Here is a 17,353-nt window from a genome sequence, read left to right on the forward strand (position 1 = left end):
GCTTCCGTAATGCATTGCCGTGTAATTAGTCGAGATGATGATGAATCGGTTTGCTCATCTCTTCGACCTTAGATATAACAGCTTATTTATCAATGTATAATTAAATTACACAAAATCTCAAGATTTAAGTTCTGAAAAATTGTAAAAAATGTACAACTATATCACGCTAATACGTTTGTTTCGATTAATATTACATAATGCTTAAAATAACTTTTCTTTTTATAATCTCTTTTGCTGCTATAATGAAATTTTCATTAAAACAATTTTTCCGCGCCATAATGTATTATATTTAAGAAATTACGAACGAGAGTTCCGCTATTCTCATCTCTCGGTGAGGAATTCACGATATTCAAGTAATTAAGCACGCACAACTTTCAGACGCGCCGCCGTGGCGATACGCGCTGATGAAAGAGGGCAAAAGTAAAGGATAAAAATTCAAGGATGCCTGGGAGTCGCGTCCTCGCATCTTTCTTCGGCCGGATGATCAAAGAGCAATAAAGAGCAGAAACATCTCTTGAAACAGTTTCGATATTTTCGTAAAATACAAATCCGTGTATTCTGCAAAGTCGCGTAGACTTGAATACACTTCTTCGAGACGAAAACATATCATTATTATAGATGGAGAGAAAGAGAAAGTTTTTGAGAATTTTTTTAAAAACTATAAAGAATAACTTTCAAATTTTCATTAAACAATTACGTATCTTTCTGATAATGCTTGAATTATAATTATTAATTAATATTAAGCAAAATAATGAAAAGAAAGGAATATAGAATATTTTTGTACAATATCTCAGAAAGAATATTTCTTATCTCTTTATATTAAGTAGATTTTTCACGCTATGAGACATTTCACCTGATTGTGAGACAAGTCTGCAATGGTGCGGATGCAAGAAAACTAAGAGATTTATCTATTCAAATATAGGAATTGCAATTTGGTGTCTCGTATTCAAAGCACAGGCTTGCGTGCTCGCAAGCGATTCCAGAGAAAGGTCCGCGGGTCCTCTCGTTACAATTGGAACGCTGCCAATCTTGGAGAAAAATTTATGATGCCGTCGCATTCGTCTGAATTCGTCCGATTTCGTCTCGTACGTTCGTTATAGATATAATTTATGATTTCTTTTTGCATGAAGCATTTACAAGTGATAAAAATCGCGTAATATTACCAATTTTTAAAAAATAAACAATTACTGCGAAATAATGTAGTAGAAGATTAGGGACACACCTAAGATTATACATATAAGTTACTTATAGAAAATCTCAGTAGCAAATAAATGAGTGTATGCAGTGACAATATTGGCATAAAAATTATTTTGGCATTAAACGACACAATTTTTATTAATAGAGAAATATTAAAAATAGAAGCTAATATATTGCCGAGATTCGCAGAGGTTTTCGCTGTGACGATAATCGAATGCCGCTGCGGAAAAGCGCCTGAAAGCGGGCTAGTGGTATATTCTCTTAACGGCTCTCAGTCACGAGACTTTGCGAGCGAAAGGGGATCGGAAAAGTTGTCGATTATGATGATCACCGACCGGAAAAATACGGCCTGCCATCGGCACAGTCTTCTTCTTTTTCCTTCGATCACCGTTTTCTCCTGTTCTCTTTCTCCCTTTCTCCCTTTCTACCATCCGACAAAAAGTTTTTCTATCGCTAAGTGGAAAAAATAATCAATGTTAGTAATTTTTTATAAATTAAGAAAAAATGTCAAAAAATCGTTAGAATTTGGAAAGAAAAAAATTTACATCCGCTATGATACAATATTTTTGTTACTTATACACAGTAACGTGCAAAAAAGTAACATCATATATCTCCAGACTGTCAAATCTCAAGATTAAGACTGAACCATGTTTTTCGTGTGCCACTTCATGTAGGAAAGTTCGAAGAACTCTCGAATACTTCTTGCAATCCGCGCTGAACCGCTCTTACTCCGAAATGAGAATCACGCATTATGAGAAAAGTATTTCTAGTTCGCAGCTGAGTCATGTGCGTTAAATATATGCATGATGACAGCAAAATCGAATATTCTTCATTGAATTACGTTAATTTGATGAAATAACGCATCGTCATTTTATTTAACAAATAAAAAATTGTTTTATTATATTTTTTAATTTAAAAGTTAATTTAGAAAGATAAAATATTTCTAAAATGTAAAATAAAAATATAATTTATCTATTTTACTGTTATTATAATTTCTTAATAAAGTAATAATTTATTTAAGTTGTTTTCTCCCCGCAACAGTTCCTTTTGTTATTTTGTTTACAACGTAAATAGAGCTTATGACAAAAACTTAATACAATTTTTCGATTTAGAAGATCTGAAAACTAAAACAAAACTCTTTTTTTACTTTGTTTTAAAATTAATCATACAACTACAACCAAATACCGTCATCTTGCGATACGTTCAAATGTCATTCACGAGCATCTGCAGCAGACTCTGCAGAAACGCTAGTCCCGATAAGCGTGAACTTAATTAACTCGGCGAATAGAGGGCCTTCCACCAATATCCGGTATTGTCCAACAGGAGAAGAAGGATGAGGTACCCCCGTGGTCGATTTAATCTCTCTCTTGATTAACCACGCCATGTAGTGCCTGATAATTCGGTTATGTTCGGCGACAAACGCAAGTTTCTTTCCTTCAATTGCTTTCGTTATTACTTCTCGCTCTTAAAAGATCATGTACCGAAACGGTCTGACTAAGTTTCGAAGTAATCTTATACATCATATTTTGTTTTCACGCGTAGTATCTGACAAACTCGATGAGAATATCTCTCACTAGTGATGATGCAGCAAAGATATAAATGAAAAATACGCAAGAAATACAGAAACTAACAGAATTGCGCGTTTTCATCTGATCAAAATGTAACAAACTAAGTAAAATTGCGCAAAAAATATTATATACGCATTAAAAGTACTATGAATATTACATATACAGACCAAAATTGTAATTTAACCAAAAAAGGATTAAACCAAAAAAGGATTAACGATTTTCCGTGCAAAATTAAGACAAAACTGTAAAATAAATATTATAATGTTATAAATTATTTTCGTATACATGATTGTATACATGACTCTTCAATTTTTGAAATAAATTTTTCGCTTTATCTTTTGATATACAATTATTAACTTTCCTACTATAGTATTATTAATTAAGCTCTCCATAATTGTAATCTTATGATAAATATATGTGATTACCAAAGAATAGATTATTAAAAAATTTAGAAAAAAAGTAAAATAACTCAAATACAAGTAAAAAGGTCGATCCGACAATTCCAATATTTCTAACAGCACATCTAGCGTATTCTTCAATATTTTCTTTATGTCATACAGTTGTTACAAAAACGGATAAGAAACGATTGTGAAAGATGTCATCCGTATCGCGTTTGTATTGAGAAAAACGTGGCTGATGTCGCGACGTTTCTGCTGGGAAATGGGTGCCACTTTCTCGGTCCATCCGGAAGGGATTGACCTAACGGGTGGCATCGCTGATAAATAGAGAGCGAGAGAGGGAGAAACGATGTGCGATACAAAGCAAGCTCATTGTCGATCGATCACGCGCCAAGTTATTCCGACGTATACGCCATTAAATTCCGCTTCTCGTCGACGACGTGGAGAAAGGATAATGACATCAATGTACCCTCTTTTTCTCTCTCTCTCTCTCTTTCTTTCTTCACACATAGAACAAAGTTATAAGCTATATTTGCCCCGCAAATTCAGTTTTCTATCCGTAAAAATTTTCTCAAATGAAATCTAATTCGGCGGTGTGTATCCATCAATTTTTCATTTTTCTGTTACATATATTTGATATATTGATCCTTATAAATCTGCCGTATAATTAAAAAAAGTATAAGATTCAAAATATTGAAGGAAATATAAAATTCAAACATGCGGAATTGTCAAGTAAAAATTCAGCAATTCTACAGAGATCTTGAACTTTACAATATTCTTACGACAAGAGTCAAACTGTAAAGTGAAATGTCGCTTATTCTTACGAGTAAAAAGGGAAGAGGCAGGAAGGAAGAAACAAGAATGGGGAAAGGGAGCAAAAGTCAGGTGTTTTAGAATGACTTCCGTGCATCGGCCTATCCGGTTTCTCGCATAGAGTGAAACCGAAGCCGAAGAGTGCCTCCTTAGGTTTCAGCCTGGGAGAGACCCGCTCTCGTCGAGTGCAATGAGCTTGAATTACCCGAGCTATAATACACGACACTCCTCGCTCGCTAAGCATTACGGGTGGTTTCGGCCATGTGCCCGTGTCATTTTTTTCATCGCGCTTTGTACAGTCTTTAACGAATTCTGGCACGATAAGCTTTTTAAGCTCATCTTGGACGGTTTACAATTCAAAACACGGACAGACTTATATATTCCCACGAATTCCATGTATTTTCAAAGGACTACCAAATCGATATATTCGTGAGCAAAAGAAATCGGAAGAAACTCGTCTTGTTTCTCCCAGAGGATTTCCAAGTCCGACTCGATTTCCACCGTGGAAATGGGTTTTTCTGCCGCCGATCCGCGAGGAATTCGTCAAAGCGAGACCTGCATTGATATTATTATCCTTCCTCGACGGATTCAAAAATATCTTCTTTTTTTATACGATTCTTTAGAATAAGAACGCGTTAACATTTTCTGAATTTCTTATAAATTAGCATTTCATAAATTTCTAAAAAACAATTTAATTCAAATTCTAAAAGGTAATAGTTTAATCAATTAGTTAAATTATAATTTATATAATTATTTCGATCGGCTCTTAGTAACGAAACATTTAATTGCTGAAAATACTAAGGAGAGTGTTCTTCTTCTCTCTCTCTCTCTCTCTCTCTAATTATATATATATATTAACGAATCTAGTATATATATATTATATTGAATAATATTATATTCATAATAAAGCAAGTATCTCAGAAATTATGAAAATCTTGCGAAATATGATATGCTATTCTTGGTCTAATGTTACGAGAGACTTGCATGGTTCAGCGATCGTTTAATCTTGCGGTAATGATGAAGAGTGAGCGATTTTCTTTTCCTTTTTTTTTTCATATCACGGAAGAAAGCTGTTCCAGAAAGAGAAGAGTGTCCCTCGAGAAAATAGGAATCCCCGCAAAGATCTGCTTGATTAAGTGGAAGGTATGATCACGGAAAATCTCAGCAAATCACAGTTCCGGTCGATTTACGCGCACACACACACACAAAACTAATTTTATATCAAATTAGAAAATTATTTATTCCATCGCGATAGTGTAGTCTTCATTAAATTATAATTATACATGCATTTCTTTATATGTAGAGAATATCCAGATATCTCTACATATTATGTCTAGAAATAAATTATAATTTACAAAAGCATTTTTCGTTTTCTTCTTTTTGCGCTTTCTAGGGATTTATCACGTGAAATAAGAATCTAATGTATAATATAATATAATAAATAAAAAATCAAATATTTTTAGAATAAAAAATTAATTATAAAATTAGTAATTCAACTCAATTTTAACTTAAGCTTAGTAAGAAAAACCTTATTTTCTCTTCAAGCAAAAGATTTTTGCAAGATTACAAGGAGGCAAATTTTTCGTCAAAGAAAGAAAAAGAAATAATGAGACTTGTCCACGGCCTATTTGCGGGAAAGTAAGCGGATTATGGCTAAGCAGCTTACAGAAGAATCAACCGAAGGGCTTCCTCTCGGCCACTTTACTATCATATTTCATATTAACCACTGATTAAAATCGATTTTCTAGCGCCAACCGCGTGGCACGCGAGACCGTCAGATCGTTTCCTCTTTCTTCTTCTATTTCAGATCGTGCGATCAGATAGATCTACCAGATTACACGATATATCTTTTGTATCAATGTTTGCATCATGGCTCCAAGGCACGTTGCGATTAAAATTTATCAATCTCATTTTTGTATTAAAAAAAGATTTTGCTCGAATGCTCTTGCGTATGCATTTATAATTTATAAGAATCTACTATTATATGTCAATAATTATAATATTTGTATATTGTAACACGTATAAATGATAGAGGTACATATTATATAAATCTAAACAATTTTTAGCTTCATTCTCTTTTCTTTGTTTTTAAGTTATTTGTTCGATAACTTTTGCAACAAAAATGATCAAATATCGATAGATCAATAATACTTTTTTCGTCGCTTTGTCCCACTATGCACCGTGAGAAACGTTTCTCTTCCTTAGATTTTGTCTTTTTTTGTTTTACAAGAAGACTTTTACCTTTTAACGCCAATTTCCGCATAGCGGCCCCTGCTGACTGCTCGCGTTGCCACCACATTTCTGTCGTTACCGTTGCCGGGATTTGTATACAATGTCAATATGTCGCTGCTGTTGATGTTGTCAATGATTGTCGGCGGTAACATTATGGCCGACACTTCACGATCAAATTTCTCACGATCAAACGATGCTGATCATCAAAATTTCACGGACGCATCGATGCACATCGAGGTTTATAACTTCTTATGATTCTTTAAGGAAAAAGAGATTTGTTTGGTCACTTGAACATTCTACTAGGTTCGATAAAAATGGATCTATAAAGATGCTAGCGATCATGGATGAAATATCGGTTGCAAATCATATTGTTAACCTATTGAACCTAAATAACATTAAAAAAACCTAATTACGACTTTCAAGCGTTTCTCAGGATTTTTGTGAGACAGTAATGGCGACTAAAATCAAGCTATATGACGGGAAGAAGATATATAAAGTTAAACGTCGAGAAGAGAACTGGAAACGAGATATCGTGTTTGCGCCGGCCGATCGGCGACTTCCGTCGTGTTCTCTTTCATTTCTCGACCGGTCAATATCCACGGACGCGTTCCTAAGACCTTCCTTTTTTTCTTCACCAACGATATCGGTAATAACACACGGTTTCTTTCGCTTCCCTTCCGCGCGCGCGAGCTGTACTCTCTTTTTATATCTAACAGCCTTCGTTGTATCGTAGCAGCCGGTCCTATATTTTCAGCGCTGGCATAACATGAACTTTTTGCACCACATCGTTGTTCTCGAAAGAGAAAGGGAGAGAAAAAGAGAGGAAGAAAGAAAATACTAAAAAACACCGCGTAAACGGGACACGATGTCGCCTTCGACCTCGAGGAATACGCTTCCTATTCGTGTAACGTGGATTTCTATGTGATTTTTTTTTAATGACGCGATGTTTTCAAAGTTCAAGATCCACAGTTACGTTATTTCAAAATTATCACTAACGTACATGTTGTACGTAAAAAGTTACATTAAACGCCATTAAAATCTGAAATAAATTTCAAATTTCCCTTTTTGCAAAATGTATACACTGAAATAATGTATCAAAACTAATTAAAAAGCATGTTTTGCTTGCTTAATTTTTTAAAAGAGATTTGGTTTTTAACTAATTATTTTTGATAATTTTCTTAACAAACTTTTTCGAGAAAACTTTAATTGTAAATTATCAAATATAAAATTCTATATAATGGAGAAAAAACACTGTGTAATTCTGTCTATAGAAATATCTAATTAAGTATCTTGATTAGATACGCGGTAGCATCCGTTCGCGATTTGATCCGCCTCACTTTAATTCAGTTTCGGTGGACTTAAAATGGAAGGTGTTCACGGAAGCTGCATCCAAATATTGTCGCAGATTCCAGGGAAATTTAATCTTGCTCGTCGCCTTTCAACATTTTGTGTTCCTCTTTCGACATTTAGCTCTCGCGAACTCCAGCGACATTTCAAAACTTTCTGTTTGTCGTTACAAGAATCCGCGCCATCGTTAAAGTCTGGATGATTTTCGTATTTGTGTGCTTTCAAAAATTGAATCAATTTTATCGCGATCTCAATTAAATGTTTAATTATACAACTGCAAATGCAAATTTTGTGATCATATTAAATGTAAAGTTTGATATAAAATTCTCTTTCTCGTGATGCTTTAAGTCGCACAAACAATTTTCTAAAGTCAATTCCAAGCTGTTTTTAAATATATATAGATTTTTCATAACCATAAATATAAAAATTAGTAAAATGTAAAAAATTTATAACAAAATGTAATGAACGAATCATAGTTCAATTTATTCGCTTAGTTATTTTGTAATTACAAATGCATAATTCAAGAGTAACAGAATTCAAGAGTCAATTAAGTGTGAATGAAATCATCATACATCAGAAAAATCATAATGTACTAAGACCAGACGAGATATTTAAAAGCCGTTCCATTATTAAAAGTACCTATATATAGAAATATATAAAGTAAATATTTAGCCCTTCCGAGACGACTGTGTTTCACGAGCAGTCCTTGAAGCGACGTACGCGAACACATTGTAATTCATCTCCCGTTATTAAATTCTGCTTTCACTCAGCGGAAAAAATGAATTCTAATGGTGATTGATGGTTTCGCTCGTTGCCCGATCGAGAGAGTTACGACTCGTTTTCGCGAGTCCGACGCACGATGCGACGACGTTAGCAGTCGCGACGAGACTTAATGACGATCGATGAGCGAATTAATTTCAAGTCTCGCCTTGTGTATAACATGAAATTTACTCAATTTAAGAATGAAGATATTCCATTCTCATTCTTGTTCACGTTCTATTTTGATTTCAAATTAAATTTGTCTTTCCAATTTCCGTTAAAAAAAAATTATCTTCGAATTAACTTTTCACAAAGTAATTTAGTTGTTCCAACATTTTAATCGTTCGGACGCTCTGTACTATTACTGACGGCGGTAAGAGATGTGAGTGATTTTCCTCTCGACGCGTTTTCTATACCGATTTAATTGTTTGTGAATCATAATACAAATATGCAATCGATTATAATTTATAATTTTTTTCCTTACTGTACGATGTTAGAAAAAAGCAGAACTGAAGAGAACATTTTTTGAATAATTTCATAATTTTATATTGGACACGAGACTGTTTAATATTATTTTCAACTGGCCAGAGATACATTGCTGTACTTGTTATTCATGCTTGATTGATTATATATGTGGGCAAAGCGATAAATCATACCTCCTCCCCTCTTTCTCTCACTCTCTCTTTTAAACGGGATGCTTGATAACATGTCGCTAAATAAGTGCGACATCATTTTTCTTGCTTGTTTGATTCCTTGCATCCTTGAATACTGACACAAGACGCGAGAAAAAATTATACCTTGAAGAAGGAAGAACGTAGATGTTATTATGTCACAGTATACAAAACGGAAAAGAACTCGACGTTCCTCTCAGCGTTTCAAACGTTTCATCATGCATTGTGCACTTATTAATCTCTCCCCGTTGTGTACGATGTGACGGTACGATTCGAATGAGTTATTATTTCATTCATAGCATTTTATTGTTCAACGATTCACGTTTTGTATTTTGTGACATAATTATTAAAGAATTTGCCTTCAAATCATTTTAAATTCATATTTTTCTTTATCGAGGAAAATAATTTCCATTATTATAGCAAGTTTTTCACAAAAATTATCGCATTTTTTACAGCTGCAAAAATTGAACATTTTATTTGAACATTTTTATTCTAATTGAATTAAATGTTCGTTGAAAAAAACTCCGATTAAACAAAAATTTTACATCGTTCTCATACAACAAAGTTGTTAAATAGCACGCAATTGCGATATATCGATCGTTACCCCCGGGAATACACCGATTACTCATTGTACTAAACAATTTATTGCATTCCACGAATCGTTCGACCAGCAATCATTCATGGTGGGCCGAAAGATAAAATTACTTTGCACTCGCGATAAGAGTACTCTTTCTTTAGAAATCAATGCGTTGAGATGTTGATGCGCGCAACTAAGGCTGACGTTTATAATTTATTGATAAACTAATAAGACTTATTGATGACTAATCTCACACAAAATTCGTCATATATGCCACTTTTCATTTTTTAAAGAAACAGTTTAAAAATAAGTAATTTTGATTAAAGAAAGACATAAAGTAGAGTAAATAAAACTTGCCCAATTGTGAATAGAAGAGGCGATACAATTGTAAGCATAAAATATATCATTTTCCAGAGCGGATTTGCAGTTTACATGCAGTTATACATGCTCGTACTGTGACGTGTGCAGTTCGTATCAGCAATAAAACCACTAATGCCCGGTTCCACCAACGTAGATTAACTTTAATCTCGGTTCAACTTACTCTTCAACTTTTTCTAATTCTTAAAACTAGAAAAAGATGAAGAGTAAGTTGAACCGAGATTAAAGTTAATCTACGTTGGTGGAAATGAGCATAAACCTTATCAGATGACTTCCTCTGTGCGCAAGTCAGTAACAAAGTCGTGGTTAAATGTGTTGTTATTTTAATGGAAAGAAATCCAATTTGCGATCAATTATTTGCACTTGCAACATTTAACCGGATTTTTTTAATTAAATATGTGGAGAATACAGACATCTAAGTACAGTTAAGACATTAGAAAATTCGAAATATCAAATGACGGAGATACAGAGATTATTTAAATATTTGTTATTGATTAAAACACGATAATTAATGTTGAGTTTCTTATATTTTTTCCAACCATGAATTTCTCGCATCTCTTTTTGATATTAAACTTTTTACTTGTCTCTTTAGAGACATGACTTTCTAAAATAAAATGTCTTCAATAAAGCTTCTATACAGATAAGATATCTATACAGATTCATCATAAACTATCAAGCAACTTTCCATTTAATAACAATCATACATCCGGAATACATTGTACGAAGAGAGCCGTCTCATTCAGATAAACGAGTGAATCCCACGTCGGGAAGCTTTCCAACAATCGTGACTGTAATATTCGAAAACAAAATTCCAGACATCTCGCGCGACGAAGCAATTCGCGTTGCAAACATCGGAAATAGAAAGCGTATTTCTTGTGATTGGATTATTTCTACGCATCTTTTTACGATATAGGTGAAAAATACTTAATATTTTATATGAAACAAGTAAACAAATTATTAAATTACAAAGATTGAAATGTTCGATTAATACGTAATATTTGAAAAGGCAGAAAAATTTATAGTGCGTGCAATATTGTATAATCCAAAAATTTTCTATAAAACATGAATAAAATAGATTATTATTATTATTATTAATTATAATTACTTTAGCGTCTACATTGCAAACTTTGAAATATAATAACAATCGCACACAAAAGAAAAAAAAAGGAAAGCAGCTACCTGACGGCCTTTGCAACGAAACGAAAGTAAATGGGAACTTTCGATGCGACCTTCGTTTCCGGGGTTATAAAAAATTGTACTAGTACTTATTATTATACTATTTATTCTGTCTTCGAGGAGAAAAATGAGCAGAGGCAATAAAGGCGAATGCACAATCAGGAAGCCGACGCAGCGAAAGTAAGATGAAGTCGTCTGTCGCGCGGAGACGGTGGAGAACGATCCGCAACGCGTAATGTTCGCGAAAACGACAGTAGAGCAATTTCCCCCCCGTCGCGTCGCGTCGCTGCGAAAATCACCGCAATCAATAATGCCGCACTTTTCAAAGTAATCGGATGTCGTCCATCGCGATCGCGCTTTGACACAGCGTTTTTTACATCAAAAGGCAACGCGGTAATTATTTGGGTATCTAATAAATACACAGAATGTGTGTGTGTGTGTGTGTGTGAGTAATGCTAATAATTGAAAAAAATAATATTTCTTTTTCCATATTCTCTAATTCTTAATATGAATATAAATGAACAGACTGTTTGTATAAATTTTATCGAATAAAATAATTAATTTTAGCGAGACCAAAGTTAATTTTTATTTATTATACATTTCAGTTTATAGGCTAGTAGTTTCATCAGCAAAAAAATTATAAATTCTTTTTTATAAAAATAAAACTAAATTCAATGACAGCCTGTATTGATTTTCCTTCTTTTATTCTAAACAAATGTTGAAGAGCATGTTAAGAAATACTTCAGTTTGGATACAAAATCATTTAGTGCAGTTGAAATCACGTTCAAACTTGAGATACCGTATGTATCATGATATCGTATCATATAAAATAGATAAAAATATATCACATAGATAAAACAATTCTAAATCTATTTTTCTTTATTCTCCTTTAATGAGTAATGAGTACGTTCCTTTAAAACACATTTGTTTTTTTTTTTTATATTTTTTATATATTTTTTTAATTTCCACGAATACTTTATTTCATATAAAATGCTGAGGGTTATTTGTAATGTCTAAAATATCAAAGTATTTAAAAAAAAATAGATTCATCATCGAGCTCGGGATTATAACATCTCTGCTTAAACTGACTTTTATACCTCTCCTCAAATTATTCCAATTCTTAAAATAAACTTCGTATATTTCTAGCTATTTCCAAATGTTATGTAACAATTTGTGCAATTATTTCTCATTCTCACTTTGCTTTTACATAAATGTTTTTCTAATTTCACAGCATTTTTAACTTATCATAATATTGTATCACAAAAACTAGACTGAATTAATACTTTGGTTTTTTTTCTTTTGTAAATGTTTTTCTTTTTATCAACAAAATACCATTTTTTTCTGTCTTCTTTCTATCTATATAATACGTTATTTCAATTTCCACAAAAATTGAAGAAACAAATGTCATAGTCAATAAAATTTCTCATCGTCATATCTGACCTATTAAAACTTTTCCACAGATATTACATTATTGACAAAAGAAATTTTGCAATTATCACAGCATTGTATATTATATGTGTATACACTAGATAGAAAATCGTTCTAAACCAATATTATAGCGGCAATGATTTGCAACCGATATTTGGATAATATCCACAATAACGACAGCCTGATACGTGTCGATATTGTTTGAAATTAGCGGATTGCCTTCGCTGTATCTCCAAAGACTGGCTGAAGAACGACAATATCATTCAAATCTAATCGCGAATATTGAGTGACGTCACCAATCTGAATATATCGAATGCACCGAATCGGGCACAGCATACCGTTCTTGATTTTCTGTTTCGCTCTCTTTCTCTCTCTCTCTCTCCTGCCTATTTCACGCACCTTGCGACGCACTATCGAACGCAATACGAATCACACACAACAACAAGGACGACGGCGTCAGAGACGCGCCGTGACGCCCGTCGGCGACGCACTGCCAGCGACGGCGTCGCAACGCGACACGTTAACGTGTACGAGAACGCCAGCGACTGTATGCCGGTCGCGAGAGACGGCGAGAGTCCCCCCTTGTTTTATCGTAAAAGGGGTAAGGGGAGGAGGAAATGCTGGGTGCGTTGGGGATGCGCAAGCGCGTGCAAACGCCGTCATTTCATTCTAGAGATGCTCGATCTGCCGCTGTGGCTGTCACTATAGGAACCATAGGCGACCATCCGAACCGGTCCGCCGGAGAGATGGACCGACACCGTCGTGGGCATCTGTTACGTCTGGACTGTCCTGTCATCCCTTCCTTCTCGTCTCTGTCACTATGACGGAGAGAGGAGAAAGGGATATTAACGAATGTCATGGGCAAGTGGAGTTAAGGGTGCTTTGATATCGCTATCGATGTTGAAGACTGATATGTTTGCTTCAACGGCGACTCTAATTCTAAAATAATATAAATAAAGTATATATCAAAGTCTTCCTTCCTCTTTTTCTTACGTAGATAATTTTTATTTTAAAGATAATGCACTTTAATCCTTATGTGCAAATATTTTAAACATTTTACAATAATAATTGTATTTTTAATAGCCAAAAAATATGTAGCAAAAAAGTGTGAAAAGATTATTTATTTATTTTATAGAATATTGCGTGTGCGAAATACAGACTGGATCCACCTTGTCCAGATAAGGATTAGAGTTGCTTTGCAATAATGTCTTCTTTGCATCATAAAAATACAATATTTCTATTCTATTTATCTATATTTACAGATATCATTTATGTGTTTTATCAGACAGCAATGAAACTCGGATCGATATAAATTCGATAAATAAATAACGAGGACACAAGAGTAGTTTTATATATTCGGAAGGTTACTTTTGTGCAGCGATATTTTATATCGGAAGTGCTGAAAATCACACCGAGTATCGACCGACCTGAAAATTATACCGTGCAACACATTATTTATCCGGTGGCAATGCCGACACGCACTGATTATCGCGCGCACGCCGTCTCGCTGATACATTTTCTCTCTAATGATGTTCTCATTCTACACGTGATATTCTAAAAAAGATCAAATAAACTTTACTTTGATGGAAATTAACAAAAAATGCTATCAAAAACTAAAAAATTCAAATTTATAGAAAAGATTTCACAGAAAAGAATTTGCCTAATTTTTTTTCCATAAAAGAAACTGAATTTAACCACCAGAAAAAGATAATAAAAAATAAATTGTAATCATCTTGTAGGTTGAATTATTCAAAATGAAAAAGATTAGATTGCTCTACCAGCTACACAGGTTGAGTTACGCGCTTCATTCTGTTTATATTGCTGTATGGGGTGGCAATAAAAGCTTTTTCTTCCGGCGGCGGTGGTGAGCAGAAAGTTTCTTTCGTGTGCGGACAGTGGAAATCGTAAATGCCTTTCGCGCTTGGTCGATCTGTTCAACCTTCTGAAAACCACCTGATTCAATATAGTTTCTATGCTGTCCAGCGTAAAGCCTTTGTCGTGACTCTGAAATCTCGTTAATAAACAACTCCGGCATACTACTAAATACCAAACTTCAATGCTAATGTAAAAAGTAAAAAATATTTACTTTTCCGCACAATGCTTCAGATAAGTTACATTCAGTTGCAATTACTAGCAATATTCTTTTTAAATATTATTAGTGATTTTAAATCGAATAATCTCGATTATCCTATAGAATTATCTTATAGAATGTGAAAATACGGTGGGCGTGCTTTTAAAAATTTAACTATACAAATTCTAATAAAACTCAATCAAATCTCACTGATTGTGCATCCCTCAAAGAATTGCAGTGTCGGAAAAAATAATTTCTGTAAACTTCGATTTGACCTTTTTGATTGTAAAGCTCGCGGGCTTTTTGCAATTTGGCATGAAACTCTTTGCGAATGATCGTTTGTCTTTTAGTCCCTCGCGTGATAACTTTTTCTCACGGCAAAAGGGGGGCTCAAAAGGGAGAGCAAGTTCGATGCTTGCTCACGCCAGTAAAATCCATGCCCTCGCCACAAATCTCTTCCGCCCCGGCGTGCTTCTTGCTTTCTCGCGACGCCGATCCCCTTTACAACCACCCTCCTAATCCAACCGCGCGCTCTCTCTTCGCGACTTAAGAATATCTATGTACTCTGGCCGAAGAGAAGTGCCGTCGGCCGTATGGATCAATGCCGAGATGAATGAAGCTCAAACATTGTATATGAGAGGCTTTGGGCAAAATTATGATTGAGAGAGAGAATGACAATGTCATATAATAATACATTTTTATAAAAGTAATAATAATTAAAACAATGAAGATAATAATATAAACAGTGCCTACATAAATCACTACAAGTGATATAGCGTAGCTAGTGTTATGGTAAAATTGATATTTATTCGATGAGTGAGTTAAAAGACATAATGTTAAAAATAGAAAAAATGGCGTTGATATCCAAAAAAAACTAATTATTTAAGATTAATCACATTCATGTTATCGCTGAAATTCTCGCAAATAAACGTTGTACCTATTCTTTCTCAGACTTTTGTCTGACACTGACACTGAACTTTGTCAAGGAAATCATATTTTGATTGGAAGTAAATCCTTGTATTTTTCCGCAATGTTTCTTCGAATACAATGTGAATGTTTTAAAAGTACGAGATCGAGGACTCAGGTGCGGAAAAAATTCACGCAAACTTTCGCGTCTTCAAAGTTTTCCAGAAATTTTCATCGCTGGCTGGACGTAAAAATATACCATTTTCACGGACACAGGGGATAGATGGGGGTAGCAGACTTCATAAGAGTATAAATTCAAGGGATTACACTCCACTCGCTGTCAAGGTCTAGCCGGATTATACGAGGTGTAGCTTCTCTCATAGACTGTCGAAACTTTAACTGTACATTCTTTCTCCACGTTTCGAAATGTATGAAAAATAAAAACTATAAATATATATATAAACGTAAATACAAAAGAATGCTAAATAAACAACAATAAATTAAATGTCCTTTTCTTATATGATAATAAAAAAAGAAGATAATGAGAAAAAAAAAACAATTTTTTTAATGTTATGTCGGAAATTACAAATTTAAATATAATATCGTTCAAATTTAGTTTTAAACTTTAAATTTTAATTTTTACAACTTAAAATTTAATTAATTTTGATTTATAATAAAAATCATGTAATTAACTTAAGAACATATAAATTAAAAATTCATAATTAAATTTCACAACAGAGACAAAACTTGGAAGAAAGTTAGCAAATACCAAAAAATTTCGAAGAGTCAGTCCAAGGAGTCGTAAAGAGATCGCGAAAAACTGTCCGCCCTATCGTTTTCGAGCGAGCGCGTTTTGCTACGCGCGAACTTTCCATTGAAACTTTTCTTTTTTCTTTTTCGCTTGCTCAGTAGCGCGTGATAAGACCACGGGGACGAGCGGAAGGGTTGAAGGGGAAAAATTATAGGGGATGAGTGTGTTTGTCAGGTAATCATCTCTATACGCTACCATGTAAGCGATAAAAATAATATTTACTGCTAAAGATTAGACTTTTCTTTCTCTTTAAAAAAAAAACAAAAAAAAACAAAAAAAAAACATATTCAATATATGTACTAAAGATGAAGAGAATAAAAGAAATAGATTAGTATAAAATATACTCTTATATAGAATAAGATATAAAACCATTCTTTTTATTAGTCGCAGTAATATTATTCTGCGTATAAAAGCATTACCTCGCTACAGCGAGACAGTCGATAATATGACCTAAACGCGTATTTATAATAAAAACTATAGATAATTACAAGCATTTCGTAAACATTTTAGTATTATAATCATACGTCAAAACAATTTCTAGTTTTCAGCGAGATAATTGCATGCAACTGCAATTGCAACGGCAAATTACACGCATGCATAATGATTAACTGCTTTCTCCACGTTACTAATGTTTTTGAGAATGCACGATGTTAACTTTTTCTCGCAAAAATGTCGGTGTTCGCACGACACGCGCAAGTTGAATTTGCACGATATTCGCATGCATGCATGAGTGTACAATTTCCATGACACACATACACGTTAGTTAAAAATTAAAAACCTATTATCTACATAGATTGTTCCTTTTACTTTTAGGTGAAAAACGAAACTCGATAAAATACGCGAGTCTTTTGCCAACTTTCTCGCTGATTTTTGTCGAATCGAGGCGAAAGAGGCATGTTATTTGACATTTTCTCAATGCAAGATTTTCCGATTCAAAAAGCAATCAGCCAAGACCAAAGGCGAAGGAACGTCGTTGTTGGGCGGGCGTCGGCGCGTACGTGACGCGATTTCCCTTCGCGCG

General features: G+C 33.9%; 1 protein-coding gene across 9 annotated transcripts in view; it reads right to left on the minus strand.

Moving 5' to 3' along the window:
- Positions 1–17,353, minus strand: part of spri (sprint) — a 125,953-nt gene that overhangs the window by 21,095 nt on the left and 87,505 nt on the right. For 2 of the 9 annotated variants that reach the window (XM_067348897.1, XM_012359764.2), the window contains exons 1-2: positions 12,883–13,126; positions 6,218–6,465 (exon numbers count right to left, since the gene is read on the minus strand). The exons of 6 other annotated variants lie outside the window; for them this stretch is intronic. In XM_067348897.1, coding sequence (XP_067204998.1) covers positions 6,218–6,360 — 143 coding nt within the window. In that variant the 5' untranslated portion in view covers positions 6,361–6,465; positions 12,883–13,126. Of the gene's footprint in view, positions 1–6,217; positions 6,466–12,882; positions 13,127–17,353 lie in introns of those variants that run through there. One more of the 9 variants, XM_012359765.2, reaches the window with a different exon arrangement.

The sequence above is a fragment of the Linepithema humile genome, chromosome 2 (assembly GCF_040581485.1).
Source record: "Linepithema humile isolate Giens D197 chromosome 2, Lhum_UNIL_v1.0, whole genome shotgun sequence".
In the NCBI taxonomy this organism is placed as follows: Eukaryota; Metazoa; Arthropoda; class Insecta; order Hymenoptera; family Formicidae; genus Linepithema; species Linepithema humile.